This window comes from Dermacentor variabilis, chromosome 7, assembly GCF_050947875.1.
Source record: "Dermacentor variabilis isolate Ectoservices chromosome 7, ASM5094787v1, whole genome shotgun sequence".
In the NCBI taxonomy this organism is placed as follows: Eukaryota; Metazoa; Arthropoda; class Arachnida; order Ixodida; family Ixodidae; genus Dermacentor; species Dermacentor variabilis.
The window spans coordinates 97,638,734-97,660,968 of NC_134574.1; the positions used below are offsets into that span (position 1 = coordinate 97,638,734).

The 22,235-nt window shown below is 48.7% G+C and overlaps 1 protein-coding gene and 1 long non-coding RNA gene across 2 annotated transcripts; one reads left to right on the plus strand and one right to left on the minus strand.

Annotated features, from left to right (window-relative positions):
• Positions 1-1,415: 1,415 nt before the first annotated feature.
• Positions 1,416-3,555, plus strand: LOC142586977 (uncharacterized). The gene has a single exon (XM_075697848.1). It carries the CDS (start codon positions 1,416-1,418, stop codon positions 3,528-3,530), a length of 2,115 nt encoding a protein of 704 aa, XP_075553963.1. The 3' UTR covers positions 3,531-3,555.
• An 8,365-nt stretch (positions 3,556-11,920) lies between these two features.
• On the minus strand, positions 11,921-21,040 carry LOC142586978 (uncharacterized). Its single transcript, XR_012829320.1, has 3 exons — positions 20,941-21,040; positions 13,723-13,802; positions 11,921-12,007 (listed from the first exon to the last, which is right to left on the minus strand). It is a non-coding gene; the product is annotated as an uncharacterized LOC142586978 (long non-coding RNA).
• Between the last annotated feature and the right edge of the window lie 1,195 nt (positions 21,041-22,235).

Sequence of the window (22,235 nt, forward strand, 5' to 3'; positions counted from 1 at the left end):
AATCTATCGTAAACATGGCGCGTGGAGAGGACCTCGAGATTGTACAGTGGAACTGTCGAAACCTTCGCCACAATAAGACCCCCCTCCACCAGTATCTCCTCACCCGCCCTTCCCTGCCCCATTTTCTCCTTCTCCAGGAGACGCGGACGGCCCGCACCGTCCCAGGTTACCGCGCCTACCATGCCACGACGGGCGCGCCGCTTGCGTCCATTTATGTACGCAGCGACGTCCTCGTCGAGCCACTTGATATCCCCTCCAGCCTCCAAAAATATTTAGTTGGTGTGGTTTATTACCAACCTTCATCGCGCATCTCACTCGCCTTTATGTCTTTCTATAATCCCCCTGCCACATCCTCTCTGTTCACTGCCTTGGGCAAGTTCCTTCATTCTGTTCCCGCCACCACCTATCTCTTCCTTGGTGGCGATTTTAACGCCCCTCACACGCTCTGGGGCTACTCCCAGACCCTCAAGCCCGGCCGTCTGCTCCACTGTCTTGCCCAGGAGCGCCACCTCACCCTTCTTAATACCCCTGGCTCCCCTACTCGAGCGGGCACTGTCTCACAGCGCTCCACGACACCCGACCTCTCTTTCTCTCGGGGCTCCCTTTCCTTTCACTGGCAGGTCACAGCTGAAACGCTCCTCAGCGACCATTTCCTCATTCATATTAGCGCTTCTCTTTCCCACATCCCTCGATCGCACTCAACCACTCACACTGACTGGCACGCATTACGCACTAATCTCCTTTCCGCCTCCTTTGAATCTTACGACGACTGGACGTCGCGCATCTCCGCAGCGCTTTCGACCAGTAGCCGTCGCGTTCGCTCACGTCCCCCTATCCCAGACCCGGATCCTCACTTTCTCCGTTTATGGCGTCGGCTGAAACGTCTCCAACGTTCCTTGCGCTCCCAACCCCAAAATACCCAACTTTCCTCCCGGATTGCTGCTCTGCGGGCCGAGATAGTTGCCCATGGCACGTCCCTCGAGCATTCTCGTTGGAGTGCGCTTTGTGACGGCCTCGATTCTGCATTACACTCGCGATCCACGTGGTCCCTTTTTAAATCTTTCTTAGGTACGAAGCCTGCCCCTGCTCCTACTCTAGCAAAAGCCCTCACTCAGGGGACTCCCTCCGATGTCTTTGACAAGCTCACTTCTTTGTATCTCCCACCCCCTCTCACACCTTCCTACCCAACCTACTCTGGTGATCCTAACCCAGACCTCGACCGGCCTTTCACTCTCCGGGAGCTCGAAGCTGCCCTAGCTGCTAATGCTTCTCGCTCGGCTCCCGGTGAGGATACCATCACATACACTACACTCCGCAACCTCCCCGACCACTCCAAGGAATTCCTCCTTCAGACTTTCAACAATGCCTGGGACACCGGCTGCTTGCCGAGCGCTTGGACATCCTCCCTTATTTCTATGATTCCGAAGTCGGGCAAACCTCCCTCCCTTTCTAACCTTCGCCCTATCTCCTTGACGTCGTGTGTTGGCAAGACCCATGAGCGAATGGCTTTGACTCGCCTCTCTGATTTTATTGAAGCGAAAGAGTTCTTCCCCCATTCTCTTATCGGCTTTCGACGGCGCGTCTGTGCACAGGACATGTTCCTGATCCTCCAGCACACCTTTCTCTCACCCAATCCCAGCCAGATCCACGCTCTTGTGACTGTTGATGTCCGCAAGGCCTTCGACGGTGTGTGCCACGACCATATCCTGTCTCAACTCTCCTCCCTGGACTGCGGACACCGGATGTACTCTTATCTCCGCTCCTTTCTCTCTAACCGAGTGGCTCGTTTCCGAGTGGACACCCATCTGTCCGATCCACACCCGCTCACCCGTGGCACTCCTCAAGGTGCTGTTCTCTCTCCTATCCTTTTTAATCTTGCTATGACCCCTCTCGCCTCCCAACTAGCCCAGATTCCTGACCTCCAGCACATCTTTTATGCCGACGACATCACCCTCTGGTGTTCGTCTGGTTCTCCCGGTCACGTACAGGACACCCTGCAACGTGGCCTCGATCTCAACTCCTTTCTCTCCACTGCTGGCTTGTCACCTTCTCCGGAGAAATCCGAGCTTCTCCTTCTTAACTACTCCTCATACCAGCGCTCCCACAACGCCCTAATCTCCCTCCATCTTTCCGGCTCTCCCATTCCTATTGTCCCCCAATGCAAAGTTCTTGGCTTCCCGTTGCATGCAGCCAAGAATGTGCAAGCCCTACACCATGCTGTCAGGACTTGTCACTCGGTAACTCACCTCCTGCGGCGCGTGGTCACTCGGCGCTCGGGCCTCCACGAGGCTCATGCGCGCCGAGTTGCCCATGCGCTCGCCCTCAACAAGTTCCTGTACTTTGTGCCTTACGTTTCCTTCACCCCCACTCAGCTTAACACCCTCGAGACCGCCCTTGTGGGCCTCTACAAGGCAGCTCTCAACCTCCCTATCACCACCTCCACTGCTAAGCTCTTTGCCACAGGCCTCTTCCATCCTCTTCGTTCTCTTCTCTCTCTCCACCGTGACTCCCAGCTTGCCCGGCTTTCTCTTACCAGTCAGGGTCAGTGGTTACTGGCCCAGGCGGGTATCTCTCCCATTCCCGTTTCCTCCTTTACCTCTCCAAAATCCACCCCGGCGCCCAATCTTCGCATTCTCCCCCTGCCGTCCAATATGTCCCCTGTCCTGCATGCCGGCCGTCGTCACGCGGCCGCGCAGCATCATTCCCCCCTCTTTACTACCCAGGGAGTAGCCTACACGGATGCCTCTTTCATAGCCCCTCGAGGTTCCTGCGGCTACGCTATCTACCATCCCCACCTCCCAGCACCTGAAACTCACACGAGTGGGCCGTACCTACACCCTCCGGATGCACTATCTCTCGAGGTCCTTGCCATTGTACATGCCCTACAATCATTTCCCTCCCTGCCCTCGCTCCCAGAGTACACGATATACACCGATTCCCAAGCCGCCATTCGCCACATACAAAACCGCACCCTACCCCATTCACTCCAACAAGAGGTCGAACGAGCGGTCTCCGCATTGCAACCTTCCACCGTTTTCCTCCGCTGGGTCCCTGGGCATTCGGGGATTGACGGCAATGAGCTGGCCCATCAGCTCGCCCGTGACGTTTTTAACCGGGCACCGTTGATCCCCTGGTCGGGGCCCTCGCAGGATTCTGGGGGACTCTCCCTGCGCCGCACTATCAAGGAAGTTTACCTCCAACTCCGTCTCGACAAGCGCCTCTACCCTCCCCCTCATCCATCACTCACTGTGCCGGAGGCTCGCCTTCTGCGGCACATCCAAATGAATGCACTGGTAACCCCTTCCCGCCTCTTTCTCTATCGCTATCGCTCCGACCCCTCCTGTCCCAACTGCCCCTCTACTTATGCAGACCTATCCCATTGCCTATTCTACTGTCCGGCTGCTCAGCAATCAAGTTCCTATCCTCCCCCTTCACTTTCCATCACCACCTGGCTGGACTGGCTTGGCGCTGAAGGTGAAGAAGAACAGCGTCGACTGGCCACCCAGGCGGTCGATATGCTCGGCCTGTAATTTTTGGCTGAATAAAAGTCTTATACTACTACTAGTTTTTGGCACGTAACACCCCCCAATGTAATATTGTCACGAAAAGACAATTAAAGATGTACCAGGTGTCGGCGAGACAGACAGTCGTACAAGATGGCGTACACAAAAACTCAAGCCGGCGTCCGCAGCCTCGACTACTACTTCTTCTTCTGCCCCCACCTCTTGCCGAGCGCGCGTTCCAGTCAGTTCTTTCTTAGCGCTGGCGCGTGACACCTAGCGGCATTATTCCCCCGCCAAAACAACAGCATTGACCCTGATGCTTACTAAACTACGATGCTTACGAAAAGAAACTGGAAGTATGGAAGTCGTATGACATCGGGGTGGCGCCGCCTTAACGCGCGAAATACGGTTTGAGGCGAACAACATGCACTATCTCCGAGTGGTGCTGCCGACGCCGAGGCGATGCGGCACCGTCGGGAATGACCTCATAGTTCACTTCACAGGACTTGATCCCATGTTTTATGCAGCACGTCTACATACATAGACAGCATGTCAGCAATGGTTTTGTTTAGCCGTTCCGTCAGTCTGTTGGTCTGCGGATGATAGGCAGTGGCCTTGCGATGCTGCGTGCAGCTCAACTCGAATATCTCCTCTATCAGTTGGGCTGTAAAGGCAGTTCCTCTGTCGGTGATCACGTATGATGGGGCACCATGTCTGAGGACTATCTGATCGATAAAGAACTGGGCAACTTCGTAGGCCGTGACACGTTGTACAGCTTTCGTCTCGGCGTAGCGTGTTAGATAGTCTGTGGCGACTATATTCCACTTGTTTCCGCTGGCTGACAAGGGAAAGGGTCCCAGAAGATCCATGCCGATTTGATCAAACGGCGCGCTAGGTGGTGCGATGGGTTGGAGTAACCCCCCGGGTTTCAAAGACGGCGATTTCCTGCGTTGACACTCACGGCAGCTTTGCACGTAACGCTTCACCGTGGTAGAAAGTCTGGGCCAGTAGTACGTCTGGCTTACTTTTGCAAGCGTACGTGAAAATCCCAAGTGTCCAGACGTGGGCTCATCATGGCAGGCTAGGAGAATGTCATCACGGAGGGTGGCAGGTACGACCAATAGATACTCTTTGTCGCTGGCACTCGAGTTTTTCTGGTAGAGGACGTCCTGTCGGAGGCAGAAGGTCGAGAGACAGCGAGAAATGTGCCGTGGGATTGTAGCATTCTTGCCTTCGAGATGATCGATGAGAGGGCGTATTTCGGCATCTTCGCGCTGCCGTCTGATCAGGTCAGATGCGGTGAGGGCCCCAAGGAATGCGCCTTCTTCGTCCATGTCCTTATCGCAAGTTTTGACGGGAGCACGCGACAACGTGTCCGCATCTTCGTGTTTGCGGCCCGATTTGTAGACGATGGTAACATCGAACTCCTGCAGACGGAGACTCCATCGAGCAAGTCGCCCGGACGGGTCTCGTAAGTTGGCTAGCAACACAAGGAATGGTGGTCTGTCACCACCTTGAAAGGGCGACCGTAGAGATAAGGCCGAAATTTCATGATGGCCCACACAACCGCTAGACACTCTTTCTCGGAGGCGGAGTAGTTGATCTCGGCGCGTGAAAGGGTGCGACTGGCGTAAGCGATCACTCGCTCGACGCCTTCCTGGTGTTGAACGAGTACAGCGCCAAGACCGATGTTGCTTGCGTCGGTATGCACCTCGGTGTCAGCGTCCTCGTCAAAGTGAGCGAGGACGGGTGATTCCTGCAGGCGCTGCCATAACTCTGTGAAAGCTGCGTCCTGCTCATCCGTCCAAATGAAGGGTGTGTCTTCTCGCGTGAGGCGTATGAGTGGTTCGGCGATCCGGGAGAAATTAGCGATGAAGCGACGATAGTACGCACACAGACCGAGAAAGCGACGTACTGCTTTCTTGTCACGAGGAGTCGGAAAAGCAGCAACAACAGATGTTTTGTCTGGGTCAGGCTGGACGCCGTGGGCGTTCACGACATGACCGAGAAACTTCAACTCTTCGTAACCGAAGTGACACTTTTCTGGCTTTAGCGTAAGATTAGCGGAGCGGAGCGCCTCAAGTACCGCCTCTAAACGCTTCAGATGTTCTTCGAAGGTCGCCGCAAACACGACGACGTCATCTAAGTATACTAAACAAATGTGCCACTTCAGACCCGTCAGAACAGTGTCCATCATTCTCTGGAATGTGGCCGGTGCAGAACACAGGCCGAATGGAAGTACTTTAAATTCGTACAGTCCATCCGGGGTAACAAAAGCAGTTTTTTCGCGATCTCGTTCGTCAACTTCATTTTGCCAATATCCGCTCTTCAGATCTATGGATGAAAAATACCTGGTTCGCCGGAGTCGATCTAACGAATCATCGATCCGGGGAAGCGGATAAACGTCTTTTTTTGTGACGTTATTCAACTTTCTATAGTCAACGCAGAACCTAAGCGTTCCGTCTTTCTTTTTGACGAGGACCACCGGCGATGACCAAGGGCTTTGGGATGGTTGTATGACGTCATCGTCAAGCATTTCTTTCACTTGTGCATTAATCACTTTGCGCTCTTTTGCCGATATACGATAAGGCAGTTGTCGTATGGGACGAGCGTCGTCATACGTGATTATGCGGTGTCTCGTGATGGGCGTCTGGCGTACCTTAGAGGAAGATGCAAAGCACTCCTTGAACTGAAGGAGCAACTCGCGCAGCGCTTTCTGCTTTTCCTCCAAAAGGTCTGAATTGATGTCGATATTGCTGAGTGTCTGAGCTGGGTTCTCCTTCGTCGCAGACGCAAAACATTCAGCAACGTCTGCTATGGGCTCAGCGAAAGCGATAGTAGTACGACGAAATAGGTGCCGATGTTCCTGGCTGAAATTCGTCACGAGGAGCGCCGAAAGTCCACCTCGAAGCATAATGAGAGTGCGTGCTGCACATACACCATGAGTCAGCATAAGAGAGGAATTGCCCTCTGCAACAGCTTCGCCGTCACGCAGATCGTCGCATACGACCATTACCAGGACACTTGCGCGTGGTGGTACAGTTACACTGTCGGCGTAAACTCGAAGCGCGTTACGTCGGTAATTGTCGCGGTTATTCGCTGCTCTTTCTGTCGAAAAAGTCACTGTGCGCTCCCGGAGGTCTATAATGGCACCATACTCTCGCAGAAAGTCGACGCCCAAGATGATGTCCCGAGAACAATCGCGGAGTATAAGGCAGCTGGCTGGAAACGTGGACCCACGAATTTGTACTCTGACCGTGCACATGCCCAACGGTGTTACGATATTCCCGCCAGCAGTACGAATTTGCGTTCCAGACCAAGGCGTGATAACTTTTCTAAGTTCCGTCGCTAGTTTTCCGCACAAGATTGAGTAGTCGGCCCCCGTGTCAAATAAAGCACTAACGTGGCGGCCATCGAGCACAACAGGTATGTCAAGCGAGAGTGCTGAATGGACCGTGCTCGCGTCGATGGGAGATCTTCGGAAGAGCGATTATCAGCGGCGTCGCCCCCGAAGGTCGCTGTTCTTAGTTTTCCCGGCGAGGGCTTGGCGATCGTCCCTGCGCTGCCATTGGAGGGCTTCTAGGTGCGGGGGACAATCGCCTGGGGGACGGCGAGCGCGACTGCCGCCGCGGGGACAGTGGCATACTCTGCTGGGTCAAGTATTCTTCAATCGCCCTAGGCCTTTCGCCATATCTGGGCCTAGGCGTATGCACGGCAAAACCTTGCAGTCCAAGGCGGCGGTATGGGCACTCGCGGTATACGTGACCGGCTTCTCCACAATGATAGCACAGAGGCCTTCTGTCCGGGGTACGCCAAACGTCAGATTTCCTTTGCAGAGGGCGACGATCCTCCATGCATTGGATCGGTTGCACAGATGGGAGCGGGGGGACGTATGACGCGGCGTAAGACGTGGCGGGGTCGAAATGGGTCGGAGCGGGGACAGGGACTCGCCTCAAAACTTCCGCATACGACGGCCACTGCAACTGTGCTGTCACAGGCGGCGCATTGTTGCTTGGAACGGGACCTTGGATCGCTTGCTGCACTTCGTTCCTCACGAGGGCAGATATGGAACCTAGCGTGGGCTGAGGCGGACAGGTGAGCCGTTGAAGCTCATCACGCACCACAGAGCGGATAAGTTCTCGGAGAACATCCACGTTTCCAAAGGCAATCGCGTCCGTCAGTGAATCAGCGTTCGCGTGCCTGTCATACGGAGCTGAGCGCTGGTCCGAAGGTGAGGTTGGGTTCAATTGCCTTTCATAGAAGGCTGAGCGCTGGTGTAACATCTTTTCCATCATGGTGGCTTCGGTTAAGAATTCAGCCACGGTCTTTGGCGGGCTTCGAACAAGGCCAGCAAATAGCTGTTCCTTAACTCCTCGCATTAGATGGCGCAACTTCTTTTCCTCGGACATGGTTGGGTCCACCCGACGGAAGAGGCGCGTCATATCCTCGACGTATGACGTCCCGCTCTCGTTCGGCAGATGAATGCGGGATTGGAGCGCCCGTTCGGCTCGTTCACGGCGATCAGCATTGGTGGAGGTGTCTAGCAAGGCACGACGGAACTCGAGCCACGATTTGATGAGCCCTTCTCGGTTCTCGTACCAAGTGCGGGCACCGTCCTCCAAGCTGAAGTAGACGTTCCTCAACTTTGCCGCGTCGGTCCATTCATTTATCTCGGCAACGCGCTCAAACTGGACTAACCATTCCTCTACATCCTCGAATATATCTCCGTGGAACACTTTCGGCACTCGGAGATTCTGCAGCAGGTACTGAGTTGCCGTTGGGGCCGTACCTTGCATAACGGTCGATAGAGAGGTCGATGTTCCTTCCATATTGGTCCGTGGGGGCGTCGATGTGGCTACGGAGAGATGGTCAAGCTCCGGAGGCAATCCTCGGATTCTCCTACTGGCCTGGTGAACAGGGGAGTCCACTAGTATGGTGCTGGTGCTCCTGCTACCAGTGATGTATCGCCAACTTCATCGTCATCTTCATCGTGCCAGTGATGTATCGCCAACTTCATCGTCATCTTCATCGTGCCTTCATCGCCACTGCCATGGTCATCATGACACGTGAGCAGCGGAACACACGGACGCAGGCTGCAATAAAGCTGCGGTGCTTGCGGCGTTATGTCTGATTGATGTCAGTGTTTTTAAACCTAGTGCGACATATCAGTGGCGACGAGGCTTAGCGTCGCTAGGTGAGAAGACCCGCGTCAGCATGAGTGCTGGACGGCCACCGGAATTCGCCGATGCAGAAGGTACGTGGCCTACGTATCGCGTTCGCTTGGAGGCGTACTTTGAGGCTCATAGCATCGTGGACCCAACGAAGAAGCGAGCGCTGCTCATCGCTTCGCTCACGGACAGCGCAGTGCGTGTGGTGCAGGGCCGGTGTCAACCAAAAAAGGTGAATGAACTGAGCTATGAGGAAGTCGTCGGGTATCTGGAAGATCACTATGCTCCGGAGGTCAACGCAAGGTCACAGTCAACTTCCGTATGACTGTGAATGCGGCCACTGTGGTAGAACAATACCCGTTGCCTCGAGTGGACGACATTTTTGCTAGGTTAAACGGTGGCGAAGTATTCACGACCTTGGATTTGCGTCAAGCCTACAACCAGTTGCCATTGGATGAGGAAGCAAAGAAGATAACAGTCCTCAACACCCAGAAGGGTCTTTTTTCTTTTAACAGATTACCGTTTGGCGTAAGTTCTGCTCCAGCCATATTCCAAAGGCGAATGGACGGACTGCTGGGGGATATTCCTGGAGTGCAGGTGTACCTGGATGACGTTATCATCGCCGAGAAAAAACATGATTCATCTAGGCTCAAAGCCGTGCTGCAGCGGCTGCGGGAGTATGGTCTCCGACTGAACAAGGGAAAGTGCAAGTTTCGGCAAGACGAAGTCACATTTCTCGGTCATCGTATCGACGCGAAGGGTCTGCGACCGAAGGACGACAATATCAAAGCCGTTGTTCAAGCCCCAAAGCCCACCTCGGTGAGTGAGCTGAAAGCTTTTCTCGGTCTCATAAATTACTATGGCAAGTTCCTGCCCAATCTGGCCACCATGCTAGCTCCGCTACATGCTCTCTTATCCAAAGGAGTCAAGTGGCAATGGAGCCAGGAACAGGAGAAAGCATTTCAGCAAGTTAAGCAGGCAATTGTGGCTTCCAAGTTTCTGGCTCACTTCGACCCGGATAAGCCACTGCGGCTGGAGTGCGATGCATCACCAGTAGGCATTGGGGCCATTTTGTCGCACCGCGTGAATGGTGTTGACTACCCCATCGGATTCCGGTCCAGGACACTTACCAAGAGCGAGCGCAATTACTCGCAGTTAGAAAAAGAAGCTTTGGCACTGGTATTCGGCGTCGCCCGGTTTAAAGACTACCTGTACGGACATCAGTTCGTCTTAGTAACAGACCATAAGCCTCTTACTGGTTTATTCAATCCAGGTAAAGCCATACCGCCGATGGCGGCCGCAAGAATACAGCGTTGGGCCTTGTTTCTTGGCAACTACAACTACACATTGTAGTACCGGAAGGGCAGTGACCATTCCAATGCTGATGCCCTCAGTCGGTTGCCCTTGCCAGTAATGGAGGAGCCGCGGGACTTTGCTGCCGACGAGTACGTTTTGTATGCCCACTCTCTTGAGGAAACAGCGCTTTGTGCCCGCGAGGTTGAACATCTGACTAATCGAGACACCAGCCTTCTGCAGGTTAAAAAATGGATTTCCCAGGGATGGCCGTCATATCTTCCGCAGGGCCATGAGCATCTCCGGCCGTACTTCAACAGAAGAACAGAGCTTACAGTCAGCCATAATTTGGTGTACTGGGGACATCGCATTGTTCTACCCCTGGCAGCGGCAAGGCGTGTGTTGCGTCTTTTGCACGAGACACACCCCGGCATGACAGCCATGAAAACCACAGCGAGAACGTTGCTTTGGTATCCGGGACTGGATTCCGACATAGAGCGACTGGTGAACTCATGTTCCACATGTGCGCAGGCTTCAGCAATGCCACCAGCACAGATACCTTTGGCCTGGCCAGCCACCGGGGAAAGGTGGAGCCGGCAGCACGCAGATTTCGCAGGCCCGTTGGACGGACAAATGGTCTTAGTCGTCGTCGACTCGGAAACGAAATTGATGGAAGCCATTCCAATGAAAACTGCCACTTCGCAAACCACGGCCAACGCGCTAAGATCAATATTTGCACGGTTCGGCCTTCCAAAAACGTTTGTTTCTGATAACGGACCACAATTTGTGGGCAAAGTTTTTCGTGCGTTTCTGGCACGGAACAATGTGCAACAACTCACAACAGCCCCTTATCATCCACAGCCGAATGGGTTAGCCGAACGAGCTGTGCGTACGCTCAAGGAAGGAGTAAAGAAGAACCCCGGAATAGACCTCAGAATACGCATAGCGCGGGTTTTATGTCGATATCGCCGAACGCCCGTCAAGGATGGGAAGTCGCCGGCGGAACTCTTATTGGGGTACCAAATAAGGACAAAACTGGACTGTATCGCTCCCGATGAAAGGTCACCAGAAATCCAACCACGAGTTGGAGGGTCTCCAGTTCAGGTAGGTGACCCAGTCTGGATGCGCGATTTCCGAACAAGTCGTCGCAGGTGGACACCAGGAGTAGTGCGAGATCAACTGGGGTCCAGAATGGTCACTGTTGATTCCGGGAAAGGAATTCAGCGGCGACACTTGGACCAGGTGTGACGTCGAACTGTCTCAGACTCTTTCTCGACACAGAGGGTAGCCGTAAACCCTGCAGATAGCACTCCAATCCCGTCGCGACATAGTCCGAAAGTGGCCCAGACGGATAGCCCGCCACCATTACGAAGATCGACCCGACAGCGACGGCCTCCTGAACGCTTGGACCTGTAAGAGGGGGAGAAGTGATGTATCGCCAACTTCATCGTCATCTTCATCGTGCCAGTGATGTATCGCCAACTTCATCGTCATCTTCATCGTGCCTTCATCGCCACTGCCATGATCATCATGACACGTGAGCAGCGGAACACACGGACGCAGGCTGCAATAAAGCTGCGGTGCTTGCGGCGTTATGTCTGATTGATGTCAGTGTTTTTAAACCTAGTGCGACATATCAACCAGGAGGGGTTCGTGGCATCGGATGAAGCGTACCCAGCACCTTCACCAGTTTTGTCACGAAAAGACAATTAAAGATGTACCAGGTGTCGGCGAGACAGACAGTCGTACAAGATGGCGTACACAAAAACTCAAGCCGGCGTCCGCAGCCTCGACTACTTCTTCTTCTTCTGCCCCCACCTCTTGCCGAGCGCGCGTTCCAGTCACTTCTTAGCGCTGGCGCGTGACACCTAGCGGCAATATACTATAAAAGCGCAGGCTACACTTTGAGGAAGCGTAAGGTGCAAAGAAAATGTTTCGTTCAACATGTGAAATACTCACCATTATTTCGGTAAAAGAAAATTTTGAATATGGCACATCTATCTTGAGGGTCCTGATATACAATTTCTTCGTTGAAGAAGAAACCTGTATATGGATGAAAGTACAAATAATTCTATCACTGACGCTCCTTCGGGAAAGCGCGCGTTTTAAAGACAAATTCAAGGATCCCCTTTTGCAGTACGTCCTTGAAACAGCAGTTAAAAACTACGTTAAAGCAGTAAACAATTACCCTTTTGCTGCCAATGAATTCTACGATATGCAATCAAAGAAGTTATGGTGGAATATTGGCCAATAACAGATACAGGCGGACTAAACACTTGATGTGCAGAGTAATACATGAAATATAAGGCAAATTTTCGTCTCGTAAGAAAAACATTTATGAGGCGCTTAGATAATGCCAGGAAAGCAAGAGCTTCCTTAATCAACTCCATTTTGCACAGAAAGCCAAATAATTTGCACAGCCATTGCGTATTCGTGGCTTCTCTGCGACAAGAACTTACAGCAGACGTATAAAGTGCCTGCTTAGCAGCTTAGGCATTGTTTAACAGCACTAGTTCTCTACTACAATCGACTGTTTCCTGGATCTGGTAGCAATATGGTTGACACGTAATCTCCCCCGTCCTGGTCGAAATTACCGGAAGTGCGAGAAAAAGGAAACACCTGCAAGAGAAGCAATCCTAGAGATAATTTTATTCTCAGTTTACGCTCGCCGCCATACCAGCCTATAACCAAAAAGAATTTGTAGAAGTTTTGCTTAATGAAGTACGATTAACGTGGTCAATAAATGCGGAGTGCATCCGGGTTTTGTTCCATGCCCACTAATCCACTGGAGCAGCGGTCATTCGGCTGTTACCAGCTAAAAACGGGCGCCTTATCAACCATGAAATAGCAACACTGAAATTCTTTCCATAATATTGTCCGTAATAAAAAATTGAAAATGCCTGGAAATAAATACGGGGACCAGCATTCAAAACCTGCTTATAAACACGCAGTTTTTTTTCTGCTGATCTCCTACAATATACAAAATGGGCACTGACTCTATTTCCTCTCAGTGTACTTAGTTATACAATGCCGATAGCAATGGAACCGAGATATCGAGCCCAGCACGACGTCTAACTAGCAATCACACGGTTACTATGCCGGAACTCTGGAAGTTGTCCCTAAAGATGGTCGTCGGGAGATTGTCGGTGCTTGACAACAGGCCACATGGCAGGAACACCTACTAAGGAATATCTAAGAAAGAAACATTTCGAAAGAAATGTCGTCTAGAAACCTTGAGGCTGGTGGAGGTAATTGGAAGGCAGTTGGAGTACCGCTACCGTGTACCATTTACTTTCGTCCACATTTGCATAGTATTGAACGATGAAGACGTGATAATTGGAACACGCAGCTGCCGTGGATTTTGCGCAATTGGTAGGGGATGGGAACACTGTAGAAATGCATTTTCGTACATGACGAAAGCGAGGACGTTTGTGCCTTCCTATGACTGTATTTGGTCCTCCAACGATCACCCATTGCTTTCAGATGGCACAGAAGGCGCCGGAAGCCGTGCGGTCTAATTTTCTGGTTTCTATCATCCAGCACTATACTTACAGAGCCCTACGACACACAAAGAATGACGCATACATCCATCGTTGACAAGAACAATTTCTTGCGAATAATATTACGCGTCAGAACGCTAACGGTACAGGGTCTGCGTTTGGCCTCATTGTTCTGATCACCCGTTTTTCACTGATCTGCAAGCGATACTGGCCTAAACATGCCACTAAAACTGATAGGATATGAGCCAGTTCATTTACCTGGTAGGTGAACTTGCATAGTGTTGAAAATAATGCCTGGGTAGGTGAATTGAAATCGGCCATGAAAAGTGAATGATGTCCTATGCAGGCGAAAAAAATCAAGCAAACCAATTTTATTACAACACGCTCATAGGATCGCTGGTTGTTATATTACAATTCGTATTTCGCAAACGCGGGCAACATCATACCAAGTCAGACAGAACAAGCGCATACTTCATCTTTGTCCTGTCTTCGCTGTGGTGTTGCAGTTAGTGCAATACAGACTGCAAGGCTAAGATTGTTCAGAAAAAAATTGTGCCGTTCAAAGACACATTTATATTGGAGGTCATAAATTAAGAGAATTAGAAAATTAGTTTCACAGTAACTTGTCCGCATTAGCGTGAAAAAGAACGCTGGCCGATCTGTTCGATGCAAGGGATACTGTATTTACCGGAAAACACGTGTAAGGAGATGAACGTTTCTCGATGTGCCATTCACTAATAATTTCACCTATTTCGTATAGTTTATGTCTTTCCGTACTCCGTGAAATGGTTTGATTTACTTGTTTTAATTTTGTTTAGAAGAGGGCAAATTTAGCATAGACGGTTACAGCTTAAATAATGTTTCAGAAATTGTGCAAGCGTTTTGCAAAAGTCTTAATAATCGAGTAGTGGTGTACTTGAGGCACAATGTATACTACAAATAATTTTGTCCACTTTAGATGTAACATTAAATGCAGTGTACAGAATTGTAACATTATAGTTTTGTTGCCGACACACACTTGTAAACTTCATGTTCCTGTGTCTGAAAATTTGCTGTTTTCAACAAGCTTTCCAAACGTTGTCGTGATTAAATAAATAGTAAACTTCCAACAGTCACTAGACATTAACCGTCTTTTTTAAACGCATAAAACCCTTAAAATGGGGCGTGGCATTCCCTGATTTCTTCTTTCTTATGTATTTAGCAGGAGCCTCTAGCTAAAGCTTCCTCTTAAATGACAGCTCCGTCACCAGTTACGTGCCCACACTTGCCATTTGTGATGATTAGGTATGCTACTGTGACGCATATGATAGGAACACGTAGATGTGTTACGGCGAAGCTTTTTTTATTTCTTCTTCGAAATTTCTTTCCTCTTCCGTTTTCTCTGGGCTCCCCGTCCCTTCCTACCCTAGTACCTCACGTGACGTCCAATGTGCGATCTTGCGAAATGACAACGACACTGTTCTCCTACAGCCCAAAAATTTAAACATAAATACGTGTACTTCGCCTCTATGTTGATAACCAAAGATATTGCTGAGAGAACTCGTGCCCGACTTGTGCGGCCATGCGTACCAACGCATTGCGCGGGCATTGATAAACTGATGCGGAGAAGCTTTTTATGCTTCCCATAGATTCGAATGTGTGCATTGTGCCTACGATTTTTTTTCATGGATTTAACGGTATTATTATTCCTAGATGCAGCATCGCCAATCATCGAAGATGCATTTTATAGAACACGCTTTGAATGCGGAGAGCGAGAATTTGGTCAAAGGGTGAAGGGCAACGTGGCTACGGAGAAGTGTAGACAAGAAAGCGTCCCCTTATGGAAACGTTGAATATTTCATTTTATTAACGTTCAAAGTAAGACTAATGTATTTATTTATTTATTGTACCATCAAGGCCCGAAGGCGTTACAGAAGGGAGTGGAACTAAATATACAGCATGTGCAGATAACAGGGTATAATAACAAGAAAAAAATTAGAAAGTGCGGTTTAACAAAAGTATTCTTCAATAGTAGTTCTAAAAGCAGATGTATCGGTTATGTTAACAATTGAGGCCGGCAGATGATTCCATTCAGTGGTAGTTTTGGGAATAAGTGAATAAAAAATAGGTTCGTGTGACCGTGTGGAACGCTCAATTTATGCCGATGGTCAGTACGAGATGATATATATGCAGGTTCGGACAAAAGTTCACATTTTAATTCCGGATTGTAATAATAAATTTTGTACAGCAGTGATAAGCGTGCTAACTTCCTACGGGATGAGAGGAGAGGGAGGTTTAAAGTAGCCTTCATAGATGTTACGCTTGATGTCCGAGAATAGTTATTAAGAATGAACCGCGCGCTACGATTTTGTATAGATTCTATGGCATTTGTTAAGTAATCCAAGCCAGGGTACCATACAGAAGATGCATATTCAAGCTTAGGACGTATTAGTGTTTTGTATAGAAGTAGTTTCAAGTTAGCGGGTGCCATAGAGAAATTGCGATGGAGGTAACCAAGCGTACAGTTAGCATTGTTAGTGATGTGGTTCATGTGCGTGTGCCAGGAAAAATTTGATGTTATGTGGATGCCTAAGTATTTATAGGAACTGACTTCTTCGAGTACAGAGTTCTTCAAGTAGTAGTTGTATAGGTTAGACGAAGCATTATTGCGGGAAATCCTTATCAGTTTGCACTTTTGGCTGTTAAGTCGCATTTTCCAAGTGTCGCATCAGTTAGTTACCTTGTCTAGACCGGATTGTAGTGTTAGAGTGTCATAATTTGATGATATTACTCTGTAAATTGCACAATCGTCTGCAAACAACCTTATGGAGGACGCTACGCAGTTAGGGAAATCATTAATATAAATGAGAAAAAGGAAAGGCCCGAGAACGGAACCTTGCGGCACCACGGAACTGACAGGACAACGTGAAGAGTCAAAATTGTTAGCTGAGACAAATTGTGTTCTATTGGATAAGAAGTGTTCAATCCATGAGATAATGTTACGGTCAATGTTAAGTGTATTTAATTTTAGACAAAGTAATTGGTGAGAGACGAGATCAAATGCTTTAGAAAAGACTAAGAAGATGGTGTCAATGTGAAATCCATAATCCAACGCAGCACAGATGTCATGTGTAAAGGAAATAAGTTGGGTGTCAAAGGAAAATGATATACGGAACCCATGCTGACGAGATGAAAAAAATGAATTTGTTTCTAGGAAGTTGATGAGATTAGAGTATATTATATGCTCTAGAATTTTGCATGGCACACTTGTTAGAGAAATTGGCCTGTAATTTAAAGGTGAATGCACGTCGCCAGACTTACATAATGGAACCACCTTGCCGACTTTAAAGTCTTTTGTTAGTGAGCACGACAGAATAGATTGCGAAGAAATGTTGCACAAAATTATGGATGAGTACACTTCAGTATTTTTCAAAAATTTAGAGTTAATATCGTCTATTCCTGACGATGACGAAATCTTTAACTTACGAATCAAGTTCACGACACCAACCATCGTAATCAATTAACAAGGGCTCCATCGGAGGAAACTTCATCTTAACAATTTCAGGTAGAGAGGCACAGGGCAACACGTTATTAAAAATGATTTAGAAAACACTTCATTGAGTACAGAATAATAATAATATTTGGGGTTTTACGTGCCAAAACCACTTTCTGATTATGAGGCACGCCGTAGTGGAGGACTCCGGAAATTTTGACCACCTGGGGTTCTTTAACGTGCACCTAAATCTAAGCACACGGGTGTTTTCGCATTTCGCCCCCATCGAAATGCGGCCGCCGTGGCCGGGTTTCGATCCCGCGACCTCGTGCTCAGCAGCCCAACACCATAGCCACTGAGCAACCACGGCGGGTTCATTGAGTACAGAACAACATTCTTCTTGTGGAACAGCAGCACCATCTACATCAGTTAACGATATTGTGTTACATTCGGAACCCTTCACAGTTTTCCAAATTTTTTTAGTATTTTCAGTAAGCAGAGATCGAAGTGTACTGTAAAAGAAAACGCGTTTAGCTTCTTTGACTGCGTTTTTAAACAGTGAAGTAACCTGCTGATACGCACGCCAGCTATCAATTGTGTTCTGTTTTTTAGTTTGGCGAAACAGCCGCTTCTTCCTGTTCAAGATACGTTTTAGGGATGCATTAAACCACGCTGCTCGATGGTTACAAAGGACAACTCGGAGGGGTATGTATTTTTGCACTAATTCATTAACTTTATTTTTAAAGAGCGACCAGTTCTGTTCAACGCTCCGAGTGTAAAAGTCCGGCATATATTCTTCTACAAAAGCTTCAAGTTGTGTGTTCATTGATGCGTAATCGGCTGCACTGTAGTCTCGAATGTGTTTTTGTTTGCTATTGGGACGGTTGACGTTTTCCTTCAGCTGGAAGTGAATAAAAGAATGATCGCTAAGCCCTGGCAAAATACTTAAAGAATTGACAAGATCCGGAGCGGTAGTGAAAACTAAGTCAAGGATGTTAGCACTGGTTGCTGTAGTTCGCGTAGGTTGAGTAATCAGCTGAGTAAGATGAAAATCAAAACACAAATCGAGAAATGCCTTGCTATCAGTGGATGAGTCGGATACAGTTGGCACAGGATAGGACCAGTTTATGTTGGGGTAATTGAAATCCCCCATCAGGAAAATGGGTGAGTGTGGAAACCTTGTTACGGTGGTATTAAGCAGGTCATGAAGTTCAGCGCAAAACGTAGAGGAAGCGCTCGGTGGCCTATAACATGCGCAAAAAATAACATCACGGTGGTTTATTCTAATTCCTGTACAAACTGCTTCTGAACCGGAAGAAAGAGGAATGAGAAACGAATTGAGCCTGTCGGCCACTGCGATAAACACGCCACCACCTAATCTTGTGCCACGGTCACACAGATAGATACAATATTGTTCTTGGCGTTCGAATACTTCTTTGTTCGATATTTTTGACGTTAGCCAGGTCTCTGTCAAAGTGACAATGTCGGCAGTGCATGTATCGATTAAAGAAGATATGTCATCACGTTTATTTACAACACTACGAATGTTAGAAAAGAGCAGATTAATATCAGGTGCAAGGCGGTGTGTGTTCGAGTTTAGCTATGCCGGAGGTGTGTCATGCGCGCAGAAGATCGAACAGCGGCTTGAGAAGGATGCAAGGATGATTCATCAGCCTCGATTCCGGACTCGATCTCACAGACACTGTTAGTAGATGGGTGGTACATATAAGCCTTCTTTTTGATTATCAATTTATTGTAGCGTACTGAAAATTGTTCACCGCTAGCTTTTCCAAACTCGATTAGTTTTTTGCGGGCTGTGCGGGTGGAAATGCGAAAATCTGCACTTACAGTGATACCTGTCGTTCTCATTTGGGATTTTGAGGAAAATATTTCGCTTTTTGTTTTAAAACTAGTGAACTTAGTTATTATCGGACGGAATTTATTTGGCGAAAACTTTCCCAGTCTGTGGGCGCGAGATATGGCCTCATTCGACAGTTCCATGTTGAGCGCTGAAGAAATTATGTCCCGCACTTTTTTTTCAGAAGCAGCCCACGTTTCTGTCCCGTCATCAGCGACGCCATAAAATATCAAGTTATCGCGCCTTGACCGATCTTCGAATTCATCGAAACGACTGTAAATGCCGGCCGTCTCCCTACCCACAGCCTCAGTCACTGCTCGGGCAACTTCCACCTCGGCCCACTTTTCAGTTGCTTCTAATTTTTCTTCAACAGCTGTCAACCTGTCATATAAATCTGTCATTTGCTTTTCCAGATTCATCCGAATTTCCTTTACTGTATAAAGTTCTGAGAGCACCTCTGCATGATTTTTGTCTATTTTAGCAGTAAGTGTCTTCATCAAAGAAAGAAGTTCGTTAGAAGTTTTGCTAGGGTCCTCCTTCGGAGGTCCGGGATTCATTTCGACATCACCCCCCAAAAGCAAAAGTTTCATGACATAAGCACAGTCACAAACAATGCTGAACATGGTGTGTGGGCATAGAAAGAGCAGCAAGCTAGTATTGCTAGAGCGTTTACAGTGCAAAGGAGGGCCAGGACTGACCTGCATCGAGAAGCAAAGATAGATTTGGAACGCCCGCATCGTAGCCGCTCCTTCCTGCCCACTGAAGACGAACGATGAGAGCCCGGTCTTTAAAGGCAGTTGATCCAATGATGTCAGGGACGATGGCGATGCCGGATCCATGGGAAAAGACGTGACGGTCCAAGCGTTGTCCTTCGATGTGACCGGGCAACATTGTTCTGGCTGCAGCACAGGGCTGCGCAGGGGTAAGCGGCACCAAATGTCTGATGATGCATCAGGCTGTGGTTGTGGCTCGCCGGGGACGCACATCGATACCATCTGCATCGAGAAGCAAAGATATATTTGGAACGCCCGCATCGTAGCCGCTCCTTCCTGCCCACTGAAGACGAACGATGAGAGCCCGGTCTTTAAAGGCAGTTGATCCGATGATGTCAGGGACGATGGCGATGCCGGATCCATGGGAAAAGCCGTGACGGTCCAAGCGTTGTCCTTCGATGTGGCCGGGCAACATTGTTCTGGCTGCAGCACAGGGCTGCGCAGGGGTAAGCGGCACCAAATGTCTGATGACGCATCAGGCTGTGGTTTTGGCTCGCCGGGGACGCACATCGATACCATCTGCATCGAGAAGCAAAGATAGATTTGGAACGCCCGCATCGTAGCCGCTCCTTCCTGCCCACACCGACTTCTTCCTTGCGGAGTTCTAATATTTTTTTTGAAAAATAGTTCCGTCTTTCGCATGCAGCCAATTCTCGTAATACGAGAGTTCTTGCGCTTGGGTTGTACATCCTTGCATGCCAACCGCCTACCTTTGCTACGCAATGCAGCAAATGACGTGTTACCCAAATTTTATGTTCGTTCAGAGAAAAATTCACCAGCAGGAGTTTTTAATAAGTGTGCACGGTTTTAAAGGTGGTTTGACTGTGGCGCCTCTTGATACATCAGAGTAGACGGAAACACAATGTGCGGACAACGCCTAGCAGTTATTTGTTCATTATTTGCCCGTAAATCTAGCGCTACTTGTAACCATGTATCTTTATTATAAAGCCCTATCGCAGAGACTGCTCATTTTTTATTGTGCCACTGCGCTGCGACCTACAGTTATTTATATTTCAAAATGGCTTATTCCCTGTTAGAAGGTATTTCATGTAATGTCTATCTCTTCAGTTATTGTGAAAGAAAAGACCATATTACTCAATTAATCACATGTCATCCTTTACGCAGATGTGCAAAAATTAAATAACTCGTTATTGATAAAAGACACGAAATAAAATCGAATGGTTGTGTAAGGACATCATTGGTTGTAGCCCTGCGAACCACCCTAACATATTTACGTTAAGAGAAGGGCATGGTGGTGCTGATTAATTTTTTATATAACGATCTCATGTGAACTTAACAGGTTTCGACAGAAATAATCTTTCTCTTAAAACTCAAGGGTATTTCTCCCAAAGCTATGTGGTTGTTTGACTCACTTGTTGCCGTCGATTACAAATGTCCTATTTATTGTAACTTCTCTGGGGGTGTAATGCGTCGTTCTGTCGTTTACACAGGTTATGTTCCTTGTAGTGTTAGAATATAATGTCCAGATTCTCTCGCTTGTGTTGAAGAACTGAAATAAAAACAGCGAAAGAAAATTAGCAAAAACTTCTGGCTGAGCTCATCTCAAAAATATTTCTGACGTTAATGCGATTTGGATTGAAGCCGCGCAGCGAGACACCGCATTGTCGATGTCATTCTCACATCGTAGTCATTGTCAACGCCGAGAGAGCCATGTGTGATGGCATGCATGCAGCAGGAGTCACCTTACGCGCTTCGCCAATGAGAACGCTGCGCCATGTATAGTGGCACCGCCATTTCTTGGCTGACCATATATTCTGACAAGACTGTAGGTTATATTGCGGGTGCGATCCCGCCCTGAACAGGTTATATTTTACATGCTTTTTCTTGTGAATAAACAGTGGCACATTCTTAGCCGCACATACCAAGTGGTCCAAATTCTAATGAAACAGGCGCATTGAAGAGCCGTGAATACAACGCAGAACATCGGAAGTTACCGAAGTTGACGTGAATGAGTCTTATTGGAGATTAGCACTTAGCCAATGCTACATATTGACCGAAGTTTGTACCATAGGTGGGGCTAATGCGGTTATTTGGGCACATCAGTCCAATGCTTTACTCAGTAGACCATGAACTATCGACAAACTTTGGCGGTAAAATGATTTGAGACACAAATAAGTCGAAAACAACATAATTACAACAATTCCAACCGAGCTAGATATCTTTAACATTGATAACCAGAAGCAGAGTGAGACCGTTCCATTCATGAATGATATCATCGATATGTAATATGTTAGAATTTTTCTGGACATCACGCACTTTCCCGGGCTATGTACGTGTCACAGCGAAGCTCTGTATGACTAGGATCCCGGGATTCCTTCATCTCCGCGGCGAAAAGCTCAACGAACCACAGCGGAAGGCGTGGGCCGCTGGGTTTCTTGCAGCACCACAACAAGGCACCCACACCCGCACATCCGCGGCGCCATACGTGTGTGGGAATGAATAAAAACAACCAGAAAGCAAGCCTTGCCACATAGGTTTCTCCGAAAGCGTTTCCCGTTAAAGATTACGCCTGCAGAAGCGGCATTGCCGCAAAGCGCCACTGTAGCATACAAAGCAGGGAGTGAGGTCAATACGCTTTCATATGTAAAAGAACCCATATGTAAAAGAAAAGGTGGACGGGTGCGTGACGCCGAGTATGGTAGAGCAA